Source organism: Phacochoerus africanus, chromosome 11, assembly GCF_016906955.1.
Source record: "Phacochoerus africanus isolate WHEZ1 chromosome 11, ROS_Pafr_v1, whole genome shotgun sequence".
NCBI classification, from domain to species: domain Eukaryota; kingdom Metazoa; phylum Chordata; class Mammalia; order Artiodactyla; family Suidae; genus Phacochoerus; species Phacochoerus africanus.
This window is the reverse complement of record NC_062554.1, coordinates 6,069,660-6,090,127: the sequence shown is the minus strand read 5'-3', so window position 1 is coordinate 6,090,127 and position 20,468 is coordinate 6,069,660. Positions and strand designations below refer to the sequence as shown.

The following is a 20,468-nucleotide window of genomic DNA, read 5'->3' as shown; positions in this document are numbered from 1 at the left end:
CAAATTTAGGCAAGAGGGGAGGGAATCCGTTGCGGCATGGTTTCTCTGTATAGGGGGTGTCACTAGAGAAGGTATTAGGTGACCTGGCCAGGAAGCATCACAGATGCTTCCATGGCGAGCCACCTGGCCCCCCAGCAGCACTTAAGCGGGGCCATCAGCGAGGATGAACCCCTCTTCCTGCTCTCTTGGGTGATGGCTACCTGTCGCGCCACGTGGCCCAGTGAAGGGGGTGTCCCTACCTCTCCTTTCCGCTGGCAAACTATGCAAGAATTGTAAGATGTACTAAGGGAACGTGGCGTGAGACTGCTGTATATGCCCAGCCCCGTCAGAGCCCAGGCAATGAGTTATTTTCAGCGGGAATGAAGGTTGTATCCTACAGCCTGCTCCTGGATAATGGTGTGGAGTGTGGGTTTCCATACTGAGTCCTCTAGCAGGCCATCTCGTCCCTAGGGTGGCACAAGCGACAGCAGGAAAGAAAAGATTCAGCACCGGAGGGGTCAGAGCCACCAATCCCCGTGATGCTCAAGAAGGGAATAAGGCTCCTTCCAGCTCCTCCTGGGGACCCCTTCGGGTTATCAGACAAACGTAGCAGGACATGGTGGCAGTGGGGACCCCTATACTCAAGATAGATAGGCAGCCCAATGGCACTTCAGTGAAGCTGTGGCAAAAGCTAATGTCTGAACAACAGTTTACCAAAATAAGGGATCCAAGCCGCTGCCTCTTCTCCTCTGGAAGAAGTCTTAGCTCCGAGGCAGAAGAAATGTGCCAAGTTAGGGATGTGGCCAAGGCCCCAGAACACTGGCCTGGCGGCAGTTAAGCTGATTTCAGGGAACTGGAGGCCTCACATAAAATTAACCATTTATTGGTCTCCAAAGAATAAGCAAACCTTTTAGCACTGGCGGACGCTTAGCCATGTTCATGGCCCCCGCTTTGCCACTGATGGGTACAGAATTGGAACAGTAAAAGCAAAAAGGTATCATTGGTATTACAAATCAGTCAGTTATACCCGCCGCCCCCCCCGAAAATATGAATTCTTGATTCTTCATAGCTCCAATCTTGGAATATACACTCAGGATGGATTTGATAGCAGGTCCCACTTTCCAAACTACAGCTGGGGAATTTCACCTATGAGTGAGGCTAATAAAACAGATTAACAGGGGCCTGGCCAAATGGACCCCTATTAAGCTGCCACACCCCCGACGATCGCAGCATTAAAACAGCTTAGACTTCAGGGAGCAAAGGGGAGATTACTGGAACTGTAAGAGAACAGGTGGGCATCCTCCCTGTCACCACAGCCTGGATAACAGACCAGTTTGGCCAATACAAAAGCCGGATGGCTTTGGCGTGTGACGATAGATTATAGGAAAGTGAATCAAGTGACACCACCCTTGCATGCTGCGATACCTAACTTTGCCTCCCTCCTGGCCCAAACAAGTGAATATTTAGGGACTTATTTTGTAACTGATCTAGCTAATGCCGTCTTCCGTATCCTTTTTTTTTTTTTTGTCTTTTCTAGGGCCGCACCCGCAGCGTATGGAGGTTCCCAGGCTAGGGGGTCGCATCAGAGCTGTAGTCACTGGCCTACGCACTGGCCTACGCCAGAGCCACAGCAACGCCAGATCCGAGCCACGTCTGTGATCTACACCACAGCTCATGGCAACGCCAGATCCTTAACCCACTGCCCGAGGTCAGGGATCGAACCCGCAACCTCATGGTTCCTAGTCGGATTCGTTAACCACTGAGCCGCGACGGGAACTCCCTTCCGTATCCTTCTTGCTGCTGAAAAGCCAAGACTAGTTTGCTTTCACATGGGACAAGGAACAGTGGCCATTGGCTCTCCTTCCTCGAGGTTATCCCTTTGTCAGGGGCGAATGGCAGCAGATTTAACCTGGGGTCTTTCTCTTTCATTACATTGACGACACTGTGTTAATATCACAGTCTCTTTCTCGTTTGGAAGAAGCACCCCCCACGCTCACGTCTCATCTAACTGAACGGGGGTGGCTAGTGAGTGCAGAGAAATGCAGGAGCCTGGGTTATCTGTCAGATACTCGGGTGTCCTCTGCAGTACCCTCAGCATTATGGACAAAATGCAAGCCTTCCCCCCGCCTCCCACCCCCAGACAATTATGGACATTTCCGGGGTTGTCGGACTGTTGGCCACCTCTTATCCCCCATCTGGCCTCCATTTTGTGACCCTTGTATTGACGTGGAAAGAAGTGAGTGCCCTGGGACTGGGCACAAGGGGAGAAGGACGTGTCACCCAAACCAAAGTGGCCATTAAGCAGATACAGGCGTCAGGGGTATTAAATCAGGGACGGGCTTGTGACCTGGATGTAGCCGGTTACCCAGAAGGGTTTGGACGGGGCCTGGGGCAATGGCACAATAACACCAGTACCTTGGGCTTCTGGTCCCAGCTTCTGGAAGCGGGCAGAACAATGCTAGAGTGTAAAGGAGCAGCAGCTCTGTGTGGTGTACGTGCCCCACAACAAACGGAGGATGTTTGCAAAGGCGGCCTGTAACTGTGCCCACGCAGCACCCGTCGCTGAGAGGTGCCGTCCAAAAGCCCACGTCTAGACGTGTGCAGTTCCCAACTGCAGCTGAATGCTAGGCCTGGGAAAGTCAACGCAGCCCTTCATCTAACAGCTTGCTGAGTGCAGAGCTACACATGCCCTGTTAGGCACAGTCCCCTTCGCCACTGCAGACCCTGCCAGCTTGACGGAAAGGGCCGATCCGCCTGAGAGACTGTCATTCATAAAGGAAGACCCTACACCCTTGGAGGTGTGGCACACGGATTGGTCAGCCCAGGGTAACCCCTGCAGGCGGACAGCAGCATGCCTCCAGCCTGCATCTGGATGGATACAGGTACTGGGTAGAGTAGCCAGTGGGCTGAATTGTGGGCTGTTTGAATGGTCTTTTTTTTGAAATTAAAGTATATTTGATTTACAGTATTGTGTCAGTTTCTGCTGTACAGCATTGGGATCCAGTTATATATATACATTCTTTTTCTCATAGTATCTTCCATCATGTTCTATCACGAGACTGGATATAGTTCCCTGTGCTGTACAGTAAGACTTCATTGCTTATCCATTCTAAATGTGATAGTTTGCATCTACTCACCCCTTACTCCCAGTCCATCCCACTCTCTCCCCTTCCCCCTTGGCAACCACAAATCTGTTCTCCAAGTCTGTGAGTCTGTTTCCATTTTGTAGATAGGTTCATTTGTGCCATGTTTTGGATTCCTCATATAAGTGATATCATATGGTATTTGTTTTTCTCTTTCTGCCTTACTTCACTTAGTAAAAGAATCTCTAGTTGCATCCACATTGTTGCAAATGGCATTATTTCGTTCTTTTTTATGACTGAGTAGTATTCCAAAGAATCTCTAGTTGCATCCATGTTATTGCAAATGGCATTATTTTGTTCTTTTCATGGCTGAGTATTATTCCATTGTGTATATATACCACACTTTCTTAATCCATTCATCTGTATATGGACATTTAGGTTGTTTCCACATCTCAGCTATTGTGAGTAGTGCTGCAATAACATATGGGTGCGGGTATCTTTTTTTTTTTTTTTTCCCTAAATCAATAGACTTTTTATTGTATTGTAAAACATCACAAATGAATGTGAAGTATCATCTGGCATCTTGTTGTTTCTGTAGCCGGGACAACTCAAATCTTACTCATCTGCCTGCTGAACGGTTCCTTTTTCAGAAACATAGATACCATCCAAATATGTTCCCATCTCCTTGTTCTTAATGGTTGTGACTTGCTGAATCAAAGCAGCTGAATTTGATACAAGTTCAATGTCATTTCCTTCTAAAATCAGCTCATCCATCTGGGCTTGAGATACTAAACAAGCAACCTCTGGCCTCATCCAAACCCTGCGGATGTATTTTTCATGCAAACAATTTCGGATTTCAACAAGAGAGCCATTCTCCTGCATCACGACGTGGGTGGGGATGTGAGCATACACAGCCCTCATCTTGTAACGGAGCCCAGTGTGACACCCTGGATCATATTCTGTGTGTGACTACAGAGGGTGCGACCCGTAGCCAGTTCCTTTCTATTTCCCCACCGTTTGTCAACCCGGAGCCTCTTTTTCTTTCCAAGGAGACTGAGTTCTACATTGATGTGGTCCAAGTCCCTCCTCAGTGCCCCGGGGGCCCTTCACCGTGGCCGCGCATCCTTTTAGAGGGATGGCATCCTTTTAGAGGGATGTCGGCATTTCCTGGACCGCCAACAGCCTGATTGCTGGGAATGGGCTTCCTCCTCGCAGTAGGTGCGGCAAAGAGCAGTGCGGGGATCTTTCCGAGTTACAGTTTTGTCTGGATGTATGCCCAGGGCTGGACTGCCGGATGCTATGGTAGATCTATATTCAGTTTTCTGAGGACCCTCCAGACTGTTCTCCACAGGGGTTGTACCCATTTACCTCCCCACCATCAGTGCAGGAGGGCTCCCTTTTCCCCTCACCCTCTCCGGCATTTATTATTTGTAGACGTAGTAATGAGGGCTATTCTGTCTGGTGTGAGATGGTACCTTATGTAGGTTTGATTTGCATTTCTCTAATAATTAGCGATGTTGAGCATTTTTGCATGTGCCTACTGGCCGTCTGTATGTCTTCTTTAGAGAAATGTCTATTGAGGTCTTCTGCCCATTTTTCAATTGGGTCATTTGGGGTTTTTGCTGTTGAGTTGTTTGAGTGGTCTTGATGCCTGACCCCAACCCCACTGTCCTCTGCACAGATAGTTGGGATGTTTTTAAGGGACTGATTCTGTGGCTCCTACGGTAGGAAGCCCGGGACTGGATGGTGGCAGGCACCCCTGTGGGGACAGGACCTGTGGTAGGGCATCACAGCCCACATCCGGGGAATGATGGTCACTGCCTGTCAAGTGTATACTCATCAAACACATTCCCCTCCGGGAACCAACAAACAGATGTACTAGCCTGAATCTGTCTCCTAGAGGAAGTACCAACAGGGGGTGTGTAAGTCTGGCTACATAGAGTCTGGCCATAGGGGTCAACGACCTTATGACACATAGCAAAAGAATGGGGACTGCTGCTGAAGTGCTCAGATATTGCGGAGGTCTGCCAGCAGTGCCCAACCCGTGCCCAGGCGAGACCTCAGCCTCTGCCGAGAATGGCCCATCAAATCCTGTGTGGCTCTTCTGCCTGCCAATAGCAAGTGGACCGCATTGGACATTCGCCCTTGTCTGATGGATGTGCATTTGTCCTCATCTGCATGCACACACATGGGCTTGCTCTAGGCTTACCCTAGTGGCTTACCCTTGGCAGATAATGCAAAGAAGCACTATTTAGGGTCTAGAGTGCTGTGTGGGATATAGGGGACCCCGTGGACATTGGCAGTGGGACCAAGGAACCCACTTCCCCAGCCACGAAGCTAAGAACTGGGCAGATGAAACTGACATACACTGGTGTTTCCACCTGCCCTACAACCCCACTGCCGCTGGGCTAATTGAGAAGATGAATGGAATATTTAAACAACAAGTGAGGCAGGAGACGCGCTCCCTCAGCATGTGGACCAGGAGGCTGGCATAAGCCCTGCATGCTGTAAATGAGCATCCTAGGAGCAATGGCAATATAGCAAGAGCATAGCAGTAGTACCTATGTCGCCTTAACACAGAGGCCGGTGGTCCACCCCACCCGAGTTCAATTGTTGACCACAGAAGGACCACAACTGTAGGTCAGGACAACAACCTACTTTTGCCCTTGCCACAGGACCTACCCCCAGGGGAACACCTTATACAATGACCCCGAGACTGGCGGGTGAATCCCGGGGGGTGGGGGGTGGGTTTGCTGCCCCGCGGGGAGTAGGGTTAGAGAGATTTACGGATTGCATCTGGCTTCTACGCAGCCCCATCTAAGTCTACTAAGGTAATTAACCCAGGCCCCCACTGTAGAAAGACACCATCGCATTAACCTTGCGGTCTATCGTTACGCCGTCTCTCCAGTGTTTGGCTCCGGCTGTGGTGACTGAAGGTGGACAGGGAACGTGGGATGGCAGGCCAGGACACAAACCACCGGCAGGGGTGCTACTATCTCGGAGTGCTGTTACTGCTCGTATTTTACGTAATGGTCTTGACCTTCCCCGCACCGCGCCTATTGAACATCTCACTTTTCCCTCCCTAGCCTAAGCAGAGGGCATCTGTCCTGGGACCGGGTGGCAACGGGGGTCTCTTTGTGCAATGAGTCTCTTGCTGGGCCTGCAGTGAGATGCCGCTGTCGTCCTCCTCTGGACAGAGCCCATGCATGACCGACCCTGCTGCTGGGACTATGCGGGAACGGCTGGCAACGTGGGGGAAAGACTCTGCTTTACTTCCTCTGCTTTACTTTACTGTCCTGCCTGCTGAGACATCTGAAGGGCTCCCACCAGTGGACCTTACTCTGCAGCACATCCTAAATCTTACGAGGCTGGCTGCACCGGAGTCCCCCCTGGGCTATGCTGTGTGGCATGGAATCAGCTGGCTTCAGGCCACACAAGTCCAACAAGTGGGGGTGACCGTTTTCTGTATGGAGAGACACAGTGGGTCCACCCGTAACAGCACCCCATGTAACATGGGCTGGACACCTAAAGACCAATGCCACCAGACCCTCACTGTGAGTGCTGACAGCTGGCCAGGTGACCAAAAGGATCCTCTCAAGGCTGGGGCATTCCCCTGCCCATGAGGGTGCCTCTGGGTTTGTGGAACTAGGGGATGGCCCTGCCTCCCTTACGACTGGGTAGGACGCGGCCCTTGGGGATGCTCTTACCTGCTAGGATCCATCCTGCACATGTCGCCCCGTAGACCCCCAACTGGGATATTGTGCGTGCTTGTCATGGAGTGAAGTGCACCGCCTGGTGGTCTTGAGAACCACGGAGACCTTTTGGGCTGCGTCAGTTGGGCCTTGCTTCTCTTTGACACTCCAAGGAGAAAGTTAATGGCAGGAGCCGAGCCCTGCTGGAGTCAAAAAAAGAAAAGGTGACGTCAATGACGCCTGGGGTCAAGGAGACCTCTCCACCTACACATGCACAGAAAGACTCCTAGGGGTCCAAAGGGAGGGTATGCCAGGCCGTAGTAGGTCTGATACCCATCCCATAACCTTTTGCTCCGGCATCCACTTTAGCCAAAAGATGCACACACATATCGGGGAGGGCCCTGGGTCCCGTCAGGTGTGAAAAATAAAACAAGAGAATTGGCCAAAGGAAAACAAAGTCCTGGCAGAACCGTCCTGTGTAAGCGATTTCACCACTCCTCTTTAGTGTGTTTCTTCTGACTGTCTTGCTTCTGTCTTAAATAAATAAACTGCTTCTCCGTGGGCTCTCCCACGTCTGTCTCTAATAATAAACTTTGGACCCACTTTCACAGTCTTTTCCTCCTTGAAACCTTCCTGCTTTCAAAAGGGGCCACGAATCAGAGCACTTCTGCCTTTAGCCTCTAGCTGGTCTAGTGGCTAGGATTCCTGGTTTTCTTCTGAGCTGCCCAGGTTCAATTCCTGAGCTGGGAATTAAGGTCTCCCTTCAAGCCATCACTCACTGCTATCTCTGAGATCAATTTTACCCAATGTCTCTTTTTTCTCCCCGAGCTGCCACTGTTGATGGAGAATGGCAAGCAGAAGCACTGGCTAAACATATGGCCACAGGCTTAAACAATACTAGACAGGCAGTTATCCACCTGTCTGAGGAGACCACTCAAATGAGACACGTTGTCCTCCAAAACAGGATGGCTCTGGACATGCTGACTGTAGCACCCTCATTCAGACTCAATGCTGTGTATATCTTTTTTATTTTTTTATTTTTTTATTTCTTGGGCCTGCTCCCACAGCATTTGGAAGTTCCCAGGCTAGGGGTTGAATCGGAGCTGTAGCCATTGGCCTACGCCAGAGCCACAGCAACGCGGGATCCGAGCCGCGTCTGCAACCTACACCACAGCTCATGGCAACACTGGATCGTTAACCCACTGAGCAAGGGCAGGGACCGAACCTGCAACCTCATGGTTCCCAGTTGGATTCATTAACCACTGTGCCACGATGGGAACTCCAATGCTGTGTATGTATACTCGATAACTCCCACAATATTACCTCTGCTACAAAAGCTTTAGACCAGCACATCACAGCCATAGATTCCCTCTCCACTAACCTGGTAAGCACTTGTCTCCAAAATTTTCCCACATCCTGGTGAATGACTAATTTGAGCGTAATAGGTATCTTTTGTTTTTGGTTTTGGTTGTTTTTGGTTGTGCCCACGGCACATGGAAGCTCCAGGGCCGAGGATCGAAGCCATGACAACAGCTGCAACCTGAGCACAGCAGTGACAACTCCAGGTCCTTAACCCTATGTGCCACCAGGGAACTCTAGGTATCCTACTCTTGAAACTCATCAGTTGCCGTTGTTTGTGGTATTTGGTTGCAGTGCACTTCTGCATATCCAATCTGTGAGATATCAAGGAAGAGATGTGGGTCAGGATTGTAAGGGTTGTGCAGGGTATTAGGGTGGCGTGTATGGCCAGGCCACCCAAAATGGCTGTTTGCTTGCTCTCCACTCATCCCACTCCTGGACCAATCCCTGCCTCACCTATACCCCACTCACATCACTGACCTTCCCCCTGAACCAGAGCGCCTCATCAGTAAATTCCTACATACTTGCCCCCTGGCCTCAGCTAGTGATTGTTTTAATCTGTAGATCAGAATGGCTCCCCTTTGATATTCTAACAAAGGGAAGACCTCCATCCCAGGTAGGCACTTAGCCTAAGGGGCTAGGAGGGCTGTGCCCTTAGTTGGTCGTCAGTGAGCTGTCCTGATAGAATCCCCCCTATAATTGGCAATCTCCCCTTCCCCCAGGAGCGAAGACTGCTGCTGTGTCCTGCCCGCTGTCTGTCCACCTGCCATTCTTGGTTTGGTGTAGCTCCAGGACACTTTTTGATCCAGATGTGTATTATCTCTCATCTTACATTGATGTCTCTGTGGCGGATTCCAGGTCCTTCCTGTGGTCTTGAGGCTGGGCAAGTCCAGGGCTTGCAGGCCTCCAGGGCGCAGCCTGAAGAGGCCAAACAAGACTGAAGTTTAGAGCAAGACTGGAGTTTAGAGCAAAGTTTGATTGCTGGGCTCTGCAAGGGGACAGGTGGCTTATGCCCCAAGGCTTTCAGCAAAGCCCTTTTAAAGGCAGGATGAGGGAGGGGTGTGGTTAGTGTTGCAAATATCTTAGGGTCCAATCCTTTGTTCTTGTGTAGCTCTCTGCACAGACAAGGCACCAGTTTCTGTAAACATCTAACAAAACAAATGTTATTCTCTGTTCAGCAATTTTTATCTAAAAAAAGTAATACTCTTAAAGGTCATAGCCTAAGAATACCCCTATCTTGCATATTTCAGGCGGTAGGCAGCATTCCTTTGCACAAGGTGTCGAACCAGGGTGATTAAGCACAAGTGACAGAGGACCCAAGGCTAAAGTAAGGTTAGGACAAAAGGAATAGATCTAACATGAATCGGATTGGTTCTTCCCTGTGACAGTCCCCCCCCTTTCTTTCTTTCTGGGCTGCGCCGGTGGCCTAGGGAGGTTCCTGGGCCAAGGATCAAATGGCAACATCAGTGACCCGAGCCGCCGCATGAACAACGCCAGATCCTTAACCCCTGCCCCACGAGAGAACTCCCCATTCCTCTTCCACACTTGGCTTCCAGGACACAACTCAGCTGACCTGGGTTCATGCTCATCTTTTTGGTCCTCCTTCCCAGTCTAGTTTGCCCCTTTCCCTAGTTTCCTCTGATGTTTTGGGGTTGTTTTTGGTTTTTGTCTTTGGAGGGCCACACCCATGGCATATGGAAGGTCCCAGGCTAGGAGGTGAATCAGAGCGGGAGCTGCCGGCCTACACCACAGCCACAGCAATGCTAGATCCTTAACCCACCGAGCGAGGCCAGGGATCGAACCCACGTCCTCATGGATGCTCGTCGAGTTTGTTTTTGGTGAGCCATGATGGGAGCTCCAAATTCTGATTGTTGAAGGAAATGGCTTTCCATCGATGCTCACTCATCTGGTGTCTCATCCAGTCTCATGGCTTTAAACACTGTGTGCTGACTCCCGCATCAGTATTTCCAGGCTTGATCTCTCCCTTGACCTTCAGACCTATATGCCTTTCTGTTCCCAACATCCCTACTCTCATGGAATTCTCAAACTCAGTATACTCAGATATGAACTCCGGGTGCCACCCACCCCCTGAACCAGCACCTCCTCTGTCTCTCCAACTGATCTCCCTGCTCCCACCGCTGTCCCCGCTCAAGTTTTCTTCATAAAACTGCCAGAGTAACTCTGCTAAAATGTAAATCAGATTGTGTGGCTCCTCTGCTCAAAACCCTTCACAGGGCATTCCCATTGTGGCTCAGCAGGTTAAGAACCCAGCTAGGGAGTTCCTGTCGTGGTGGCACAGTGGAAGCGAATCCGACTAGGAACCATGAGGTTGCAGGTCCGATGCCTGGCCTCGCTCAGTGGGTTAAGGATCTGGCATTGCTGTGGCTGTGGCTGTGGCCGGCAGCTGTAGCTCTGATCTGACCCCTAGCCTGGAGACCTCCATATGCCACAGGTAGGGAGAAAGAAAGAAAGAGAGAGAGAGAAAGAACCTGACGAGTCGACTAGCGTCCATGAGGACAAAGGGTTTGATCCCTGGCCTCGCACAGTGGGTTAAGGATCCGGCATTGCTACAAGCTGCAGTGTAGGATCTGATGTGGCTGTGGTGTAGGCCAGCAGCCACAGCTCTGATTCAGCCCGTACCCTGGGAACCTCCATATGCCTCAGGTGTGGCCCTAAAAAACAAACAAACAAAAAACACCGCCCTTCACAAGATCCTCAACATCGGGTAAAGGCCAAGGTCCTTATTTTGATCTGCAAACCCGTCTGGCTCCTGTCTCTGCCCCCTTCTTTTCCCACTCTCCCCGTAGAACGCTATGGTCTAGCCATTCTAGGCCTTTTGCGCTTGCTGTTTTTCTGAGGCTCTTCCCAAAGTATCAGAACAGTGCCCCTCTTTTTTTCTTCAAATCTTTTACTCAAAGTCACCTTCCCAGTAAGGTCTTCCTTGGCCCCCCCAAAATAAAATAAAACATCTTCCCTGCCAATATTTTATTCCCACTTCCCTGATTCTTTTTCTCCTTAGTATTTACTGCCGTCTTAAAACTATATATTTTAATTTCCTGTCTTCTCTCTCTCTCTCATTGAAATGGAAGTACTATGAGGAGTTTTTTGGTTTGTTTTGTTCACTATTGTATACACTTTATTAGAGTAGTGGCAGGCATACAGTAAGGTATTCAGCAGGTATGGGTTGAATGAATGAATGGAAATTGTGGACACTTTCAACAGGCAAGTTTTACTCTTAATGAAAAAGCTATAACAGTGACAGCTGACATGCACAGTACACTACCTCTTAACATGTGTTATCTCAAATCTTCACGTTAGTCTGGGATAGGAAGAAGGCTGGGCAGAGATGATGACGCTGGTTGAAGAGGAAACTGAGTCCTGAGAAGGTGACAGAACTTATGAAGGGTCACCCAACAGGTTGGGGGAAGAGTGGAACTGTGGAACTGGAAAGACTGGGAGTTCCTGTTGTGGCGCAGCGGAAATGAATCCGACTAGGAACCATAAGGTTGCGGGTTCGATCCCTGGCCTTGCTCAGTGGGTTAAGGATCTGGCGTTGCCGTGAACTGTAGTGTAGGTTGCAGAAGCGGCTTGGATCTGGCGTTACTGTGGCTCTGGCGTAGGCAGGTGGCTACAGCTCCGATTAGACCCCTAGCCTGGGAAGCTCCATATGCCGTGGGTGTGGCCCTAAAAAGACAAAAGGCAAAAAAAAAAGAGACAGAGTCTTGGGGGTGATGGAATTTAACAAGGGTTAGATTTGAAGGACTTCTGCTGCTTGAAGGCATCAACAGGTCTGAAGGGCATGCTCAGTGGGAAGCTGAGTCAGAGGTCTCTACAGAACAGAAGGTGGGAGTGATGTGCCAGGGCTGACCACTAAACATATTTGGCCCAGGCCTGGAGAGGGCAGCTGAATGTCTCAGTAGCAGAATGGTGACCCTAAGATTGAGTAATCGCTCAATCCCTTACAAAATCTCCAATGCAGAACTGGACAAGCAATCTTTTGGGGTTTTTTTTGTTTTTGCTTTTTAGGGCCACTGATGCAGAGCAAAGTTCCCAGGCTAGGGGTAAGATGGGAGCTACCAATGCCAGCCTACAACACAGCCACAGCAATGCAGGATCCCAGCTCACCACAGCTCACAGTAACACCAGATCCTTCACCCACTGAGCGAGGGCAGGGATCCAACGCGAATCCTCATGGATACTAGCTGGGTTCATTTCCACTGAGCCATAATGGGAACTCCTTGGACAGGCGATCTTAAGGGAATGGTGAGTCCACTACAGGGCTGCAGACTACAGACTAACTGCAGAGGTCTTTGAGGGAAGAGACCATGTTCCTAGATTTATCTCCAGCTTCCAGCAGGGCCTGGAATACTGAATATAATAGGGACTCAAGTATTTCTGGTGAAGGCATACGTGTATGAATGTATGCGCCCAACAGAAAACTGAGAGCGAGAGCAGATAGACAGGTGGGGGATAAAACCACTTGGCGACTCCGGGGTAGAAGCGGACTAAATTTCTTGGGACGCAGCCGGAAAATGTGCCATTCCTAACGCTGGAGGCCGCCAGCTGTTTTTCATGAAGTTTTGCATTGCAAATACCGCCTGAAGCCAGACGGGGGGGGGTGGGGGGCGTCGGGGCGGGGCCGCGACGAAGAAGCCGATTGGCTGAGGCTGAAGGCGGGGCCATGCAGCGGCTCGCCAAACGTCGACCCAACACGTGACTAACGTGTGAGCGTCACTTCCCGTCTGGTGGGCGGGAGAGGGAAAACAAAAGAAGACCAAAGACGCATGCGTGCGGTGTTTCCCGAGTTCTGGCGGGTTCTTCCGCTCTGGCAAAGAGAAGTGCTTCCGGGTTGCCGCCGGCTGCCGCCTCCCGGCGCGGTAAGTACAGAAGGAAGGCTGCGGCTACTGTCCCCTTACCCCTTCTTTCCTCCCTCCTCCAGAGAAACTCTGTTCACCGCACCCACCTCCTCAGGAACTCGCTGTTCACACTCCCGTTAACATTAAAGAGCTCCAACTCATTGGCCGCTTTCTCGAGGCTAAGCCCCACCCCGTCACACAGATCCGCCACTCATTGGTGTCACTTCCTGTCACTCAACAGTTCTTCCAGGTCACTGGGTTTCTTCAGTTTAGTGATTAACCCTATAGGTGCAAATACCTGGTCGAATCCCGCCCCCGTCTTCTCCCTGTTGGTCAACTCCGCGGTTATTATCATAACAAGCAAAGAATGGCTGGTAGTTTGGCGGCGAGGGTTTGGGTTTAAGGAGCCCAGCTCTCTGGCCCTTTGGTACCTGAGGAACGGGAGCGTGGGTTCCGTGGGCCGTGTTAAAGGGGCCGGGCAGCCGAGGTCCACGGAGGGGCAGCGGCTGGCCCCGGATCAGTCAAATAACTTAGGGCAGAAGCAGAATTAGACGTAGATCCTTTTCTCCTGGTCATCTCTAGTGTCCGACCTGGATCTCCCCAAAAAGTTCTGTGCCCCAAATCACTGGGACCTAAAGCTGGTTGTTGGCCAGTCACTGGGCCTCAGTTTTCCTGTGAGCTGAAAGGTTCTAATTCAGATTCTCTGGGACCTTCCTGGTCAGCCCTCCCAGCTGCTTAATCTGAGCTGAATTTACTTGTTCTCTCGCTCAGATGCTAGTTTATCCGTTTGATCTTCCACCTACTTACTTATACATTACTCAGGCACTTACAATGTCTTACTGAGCTATACCTGCGTGTGGTAACCCTCCTCCACCAATCGGCTGTGGTTTAGTAGGTGGTTAGTGTCCTACATTTCTGACACTGGATGGGTATGGCATGGAACATCAGAGAGGAGCAGAAAGTAGGTCTCTGTCTGGAGGAGGTAAAGATCAAGCAGAGCTCTGCCATCTTCGATTCTGTAGAATTTTGTGATGCCAGTCTGCATTCTGGATTCCTCCACGTGTGGCTCCCATTCTCCTCCCTCCTTTGAACAGCCTATAAATACTGTAAGTACTTTCTAGTAAAGACTTAGTTATCAGAAGGTGGTGAAGGTGATATGATCATTATCGTCCCTGTCTTACAGAGGATGGTGTCTGAGGCTCAGAGAGGTTAAGTGACGTAGCCAAGGTCAAACAGCTAGTAGTGGAGCCAGCATTCAAACCGAGGTCTGTCTGATTCCCTCAAGGAGAGGCTTTTTTCTTGCTACCTTCCCAAAGGTACCCCATCCCCAAATCAAACTAACCAAATGACGGTCAAAAACCAAACACTTCTGAGAGCTCAATTCACCTGACCCTGTCCCTCAGTCTAGGAGCCATGTCCACCTTGTTCCCCTCACTCTTCCCCCGTGTGACTGAGACACTCTGGTTTAATCTGGATCGACCCTGTGTGGAGGAGACGGAGCTGCAGCAACAAGAACAGCAGCATCAGGCCTGGGTGAGTGAGGATCTAGCCCAGCAGGGGAGCTTCACTGGCCATGACCCAGCCTTACTTTGGAGACCTGCCTTGTGCAAACTTTTTGCCCTGAGCTGGGAAGATTCCAACTGAGAGCTGAGGGCCTAGGTTGTCCTCCTTGTGATACCCTAATTTGCTGGGGACCATGGGACCTCTAGGCCAGACTGGAGCCCAGGCTCTTTCCCCTATAGCATAGTCTATCGTCTCTTTTTTTGTCTTTTTAGGGCGGCACCTGCGGCCTGTGGAGGTTCCCAGGCTAGGGGTCTAATTGCAGCTTTAGCCACCAGCCTATGCCACAGCCACACCAGATCCGAGCCTTGTCTGCAGCCTATACCACAGCTTATGGCAACACTGGATCCTTTACCCACTGAGCAGGGCCAGGGATCAAACCCACGTCCTCATGGCTACTAGTCAGGTTTGTTTCCATTGAGCTATGATGGGAACTCCGGAAATAATCATTTTGACTGTTTATTGAGGATCTAGGCAATGATATGTTCTAGGCTGATAGTCTCTCACTTCATCCTCACAATAATCTTATCAGGAAACCAAGGCCCAAAGAGGTTATGTAGTTGGATCAAGTTCTTAAGTAAGTGGCAGATGTCAGGCGAGAAACGGATTGAATCTTCCTGAAAATTGGAAGGAAGCTTCTCCTCTACCCTTAGGGGTCTTGGGGGCAGGGAGGGACCGTCCCATGCCCCTGACCTGCCCTGCCTGGGCCCTGGCCTTGCTTTCCTCCCTCTTCGGCCACAGCTCCAGAGCATCGCAGAGAAAGACAACAACCTGGTACCTATCGGCAAGCCGGCCTCAGAGGTGAGTGGCTCCAGCAGGTGGGGCCTCTGTGGGGCCCAGAGGAATGAAGGATCTGCTCTAAGTCTGAAGGTCCGGCCTCTGACTCCAGAGCAGTCGTGGTCCTCGGTTCTGGGTGGGGGTCAGAAAGGTGAGGTAGCCGGGCTGGGCACAGGGCTTAGCGCTGAGGTCCTGCAGAGCGTGCACCTGCCTGCTAGAGTCACGTGGGACGGGACCGGGGAGTGGCGCTCATTCCTTGGCCCCAGAGAGAGGCTCCACGTGGGCCAGTCCTTGAGCGGGCCCAGGCAGACCTGAGGAACCTTCAGGCTCTCCCTGCCTCCGCAGCACTACGACGACGAGGAAGAGGAAGATGAAGACGATGATGAGGACAGCGAGGAGGACTCAGAGGACGACGAGGACATGCAGGACATGGATGAGATGAACGACTACAACGAGTCACCTGATGACGGAGAGGTCAATGAGGTAGGCCCGGGTGTCGGGGAGCGCCTCTGTTCCTGGGACCTGACCCCGGACCGAATTGGCAGCCAGTGGGTGCCGAAACCCTGGATCCAGCCAAGGGCAGGGTCTGGGATGGGGCAGGCCGGGTGGCTGAGGCCCCTCCCCACCCACACCCAGCCTCCTCTCCAGGTGGACATGGAAGGCAACGAACAGGATCAGGACCAGTGGATGATCTAGGTAGACAAGGCAGAGTGGTCTCAGGGAGGTTCCAGGTCAGCCCACCCCACCCTGGACCCCCTGCAGAACCAGCCGATCACCCCCAGTGCTGGAAAGCTCACCCTTGGGCGCCTTCTCAGCTGCTGCAGGACCTGGCCTCCGTGGCCCCTCCTAGGCCATTCGTTTGCCCTTGAATCCCCAAGGCCTGAGTCACCCCACCATTCTGGCCAGCACCTCACTCCTTGGTTGCTGATCTAGTTTCTTTCTAATTCTTTAATAAAGACACAGTACTGATTTTTCCCCCATGTCTGTTGTCTATTTCTGGGTGGGGCCCAGAGGAGTCTAACGTCTTTTCTTGAGCTTTGGGGAGAAGGTACTCCAGGGACTTCAGGCAGATGTGGGCTGGGACTAGGGAAGGCCAGCATAGCCCTGGCCGTGGACCCAGGCTCCACTGCCATTTCCCCTGGCCCGGCCTGCACCTAGCCATTCCCGCAGGGCCTCTGACCCAGTGTTGCCTGTTTCCTCTGGTCCCACCCTGAATGCATGGACTAGGAAGCTGGGAAGGGGTGGTCTATCTGAGGCCCGAACCGGGAGGCCCCTGGAGCTCAGCCTCCGTGGTGTTAAAAGAACAGATTAAACCTCAGAGTGGGCAGGGACTCCTGTGCAATAGCCAGCTAAGCAGTGATAGGGCTGGGATGGGGGCTCAAGGCTGCTGCCTGTTAATCCACAGCTCTGGACTGGAAGGCGGGGGACCAGGGCTCAAGCAGCCTGACAGAACTTGTGGCCTCAGATTAATGTGGAGCCAGAGTGGGGCAGAGGCAGGAGAGCCTGCTTAGCCCTGAGCCCAGTGTGGGTCAGTCCACTGTGGGGAGCCAGGGGGATGTTCTGAGGACCTTGCTTGGTTGGGGTGGGAGAGGCAGGCAGTAAGTCCCCACCGGGGCAGGACCTCAGCCAGGCCCAGCGTAGGTGAGCTGGGCTATGCCGTCCTTGATGGCAGGGAAGTCGGGGAGGCCAGCGTGGTGGAGGCGGCAGCGGTAGCGGCCACAGCTCTTGGCGTACTGCAGGAAGCGGGGTGCGCCAGGGAAGAGCACGCGGTCAGCCAGCACAGTGGCACCAGCTGGCAGCAGGGCATGGGCCTCCAGCAGCTGCAGGTCCCGCAAGTAACATCGGGGCCGGTGTGCCAAGAGCACCAAGTCAGCCCGACTCAGCCGGTACTGGGTTCGCAGGCGCGGGATCACCTCCTCTGATCTTCCCATGATGAGCTCTACCTGTGGGGGTGCGAGGAGCTGGCGGTGAGGTTGGGAGGGTTTGTTCTCCCACACCAGACCCCGCCAGGGTCTGGCTTACTCTGTGCCAGGCCCTGGCCTTGGTCCCCACCCGGGTTCTCACGTGTTCTCTGGCCTCAGCACTCACGGAGTTAGAACCTCCACTGTGGTTTCCATTCTGCCATGATGGAGCCGAGGTGCAGAGCACGTGTGCTCTGCCCAAGATCACACAGCTGACAAGAGGCAAGCTAAGGCCTGGGCCCAGATCTGCAGGCCTCCAGAGACTTCCCTCTTAGCTGCTGCCCTGTCATCCAGCAGCAGCTTTGTACCAATGACTTGGAGCAGGAGGACAAGAGCTCTTATCTTTCCAGTTATTAGTCCCAGTTCCCTACATGGAGCTGTGTGCTTCCACTAGGTGAGACTTCCTCTGTCCTCAACTACCCAGGGGAGGGAGTCTGGGGCCAGGCCGGGGGTGGCAGGAAAGAGACCAGGGTCGAGGAGGTGGGGGCTGACCGTGCGCTCGTCGAAGCCAGCGAGGCGGATGAGTTTTTCAGCCACCACTGCTGTGTGTGGATCCCGCTCCACAGTGAGAAGACGGCCCCCAGGGGGCAGCGCACGGGCAATAAGCAGCGTGGAGTACCCGCAGTAGGTGCCCAGCTCCAGCGCACAGGCAGGGCCCTTCTCCTCCACCAGCCGCGTCAGGATCTGACCTGTGAGGGGAAATGGCTGTTGCAGCAGACGCGGGCGCTGGATGCATGGGCCCTCCCAGAAAGGGGTTCCAATCCGCTCGAGTCTCGCGCCCTCCTTGGATCGTAGTCCTAGAGCAGCCCCACTCGTCTCCCTGCCCCTCCAAGCCTGCCTCCTTCACACCAGCCACTGGGAATCTTTCCAACCCACCCGACCCTTCGCTCCCTGGTTCCTATGCTCCTAAAGGCCTTTGGGATTGAACATGGGCTCCTCGGCCTGACATTCAGAACTTTTCTTGGGCCCGATCCTGTCCTACCTTCCCAGATTCAACTCTCAGTTCTTGCCACCACATCCCGGACTGCTGTGCCCAGAGTCACCCATGCTGACTCATTCCTTCCTGCTGCATTTATATATGCGCTGGCCTTGCCCTTCCCTTCCTCTGTCCTCAACTACCCAGCCAACTCGAAAGCAGTCCCTCTGCTTTCCAGGAGGGCCCAGGCAGAAGCAACCCCCAGGCTTCTGAGACCACCATCCAGGCTCCTGAGAGATCTTTGCTAGACCTTCCACTTTCACCTCCCTTGTTTTGTTCATTGAATATCCCCCCCTCCCCAAGGGCCTCACCCATGGCACATCGAAGTTCCCAGGCTAGGGGTGGAGTCGGAGCTACAGCTGCAGGCTTACACCACAGCCACAGCAATGCAGGTTCCAAGCCACATCTGCGATCCATGCCACAGCTTGCAGTGATGCCAGATCCTTGACCCAGTGAGCAAGGCCAGGGATTGAACGTGCATCCTCAGAAACACTATGTTGGGTTCTTCATCCACTGAGCTACAATGGGAACTCCTGTTCATTGAATATCTTCATAACCACTGAATTGGATGAATTTATTTTTGTCTTTTTAGGGCCACACCCATGGCAAATGGAGGTTCCCAGGCTAGGGGTTGAATCAGCGCTGTAGTCGTTGGCCTACGCTACAGCCAGCAGCAACCTGGGATCCCAGCCACGTCTGCCACCTACACTACAGGTCACGGCATTGCCGGATCCTCAACCCCCTGAGTGATGCCAGGGATTGAACCTGTGCCCTCATGGATACTAATAGGATTCGTTTCCACTGAGCCACGACAGGAACTCCATGAATTTGTTAAATAAGACTAAAACACGTATGCTGGGAGCTGGGACTCAGACAAATCCAGGCAGACAGTATCCTGAATGGGATGGAGGAGCCTCCATGACAGGGGGGGAAGCTCAGACACAGATAATTACTGCGTTATGGATGGTGTGCTGAGACGGTTACTCCCTTGTGTTATGCCCCCTTTGAGGCCAGCCTTTACGGCTGATTCATCCCTGTGGCCTTTGCCTTCTCTCCCAGCACCTAGCACATGCCTGATACAAAAGCAGTGGTGACAGGTGTCCCTATCGTGGCACAGTGGAAACGAATCTGACTAGGAAACATGAGGTGGCAAATTTGATCCCTGGCCTCGCTCAGTGGGTTAAAGATCTGGTGTTGCCCTGAGCTTGGTGTAGGTTGCAGATGCGGCTTGGATCTGGTACTGCTGTGGCTATGATGTAGGCCAGCAGCTGTAGCTCCCATTCGACTCCTAGCTTGGGAACCTCCACATGCCCCGGGCACCACCCTTAAAAAAAAAAAAAAAAAAAGCAGTGGTGATAAATTTTGCTAGACGAATGCATAATTCTGCCCAGCCCCCTCACTTCCAGGGGAGGAAAAAAGAGGCCACAGAAGATCAAGAATGTTCCCAGTTCACCCAGAAAGGCAGCAGGTCCCAGATCCTCCTCACCACCTTGGAGGTGCTTCCTAGAGCAGAAGGCTAGGCAACACTGACCTTTGATAGGCCCCATGTGGCTCAGGTACTCGCAGTGGCTGCTCCAGTGGTCCAGGGTGGTGAGGATGTGACCGGGGTCCCCAGGCAGGGAATGGGTGAGCACGTAGCTGAAGGCCCGCTCCTCAATCCGCAGCCCTGACAGGCAGTCTCGGAGGCTCCGGAGCAAGACTGTGCGTACCAGCAGTCGGAAATAGTGCCGGTACCTCACCAGCAGTGTCACCACCAGTGGCAGGAAGGCCAGCGCGATGGCGGGGGACATGGTCCCTACCTGGGCCCTGCGGTGGAGGGAGGAAGGTAGGAAAACCCACAGTGCCGTCTGCCTGTCATTTGTGCAGCCCTTCCAGTAACAATCACTACCCCTGTATTTTACAAACCATGGCTCCGAAAGGCTGTCTTGTCCAGGGTCACACAGAAGAATGAGGATTCGAATCCAAGCTGGTTTGATTCCAAACCTGTGTACTTGCAAGGACTCCGTGCCGTCCAGTTCAGCACCCAACCCCAAACCATCTCTTCCCACTTCTGGCCCCTGGTCTATCTTCACCTCACTCCCTCCACCCCTCTCCCCTCGCCCTCCTTCAAGACCCTCTCCACCAGCTCCTCCAGAAGGTCTCCCACCCTATCCACTGCCTGCGGGGTCTCTTCTGATCCATCACTGTTAGCAACAGAGCACAACTTTGTAGCCGGGAAGCCCTCC

General features: G+C 52.5%; 2 protein-coding genes and 1 pseudogene across 12 annotated transcripts; 1 reads left to right on the top strand and 2 right to left on the bottom strand.

Moving 5' to 3' along the window:
- Positions 1 to 3,579: 3,579 nt before the first annotated feature.
- On the bottom strand, positions 3,580 to 6,270 carry LOC125111481 (60S ribosomal protein L9-like; annotated as a pseudogene).
- Positions 6,271 to 12,779: 6,509 nt separating this feature from the next.
- Positions 12,780 to 16,279, top strand: ANAPC15 (anaphase promoting complex subunit 15). Of its 11 annotated transcripts, none has more exons than XM_047753261.1 (6): positions 13,006 to 14,075; positions 14,153 to 14,234; positions 14,378 to 14,502; positions 15,271 to 15,330; positions 15,652 to 15,789; positions 15,943 to 16,279. In XM_047753261.1, exons 3-6 carry the CDS (start codon positions 14,383 to 14,385, stop codon positions 16,000 to 16,002), a joined length of 378 nt encoding a protein of 125 aa, XP_047609217.1. In that variant the 5' UTR covers positions 13,006 to 14,075; positions 14,153 to 14,234; positions 14,378 to 14,382; the 3' UTR covers positions 16,003 to 16,279. The 11 variants fall into 11 exon arrangements, with proteins under 11 accessions (XP_047609211.1, XP_047609212.1, XP_047609213.1 ...); XM_047753260.1 differs by having other exon boundaries at positions 14,373 to 14,502; XM_047753259.1 differs by having other exon boundaries at positions 14,153 to 14,285.
- TOMT (transmembrane O-methyltransferase) lies at positions 16,262 to 20,218 on the bottom strand. The gene is made up of 3 exons (XM_047753266.1): positions 19,775 to 20,218; positions 17,760 to 17,956; positions 16,262 to 17,249 (listed from the first exon to the last, which is right to left on the bottom strand). Exons 1-3 carry the CDS (start codon positions 20,031 to 20,033, stop codon positions 16,929 to 16,931), a joined length of 777 nt encoding a protein of 258 aa, XP_047609222.1. The 5' UTR covers positions 20,034 to 20,218; the 3' UTR covers positions 16,262 to 16,928.
- Positions 20,219 to 20,468: the final 250 nt, after the last annotated feature.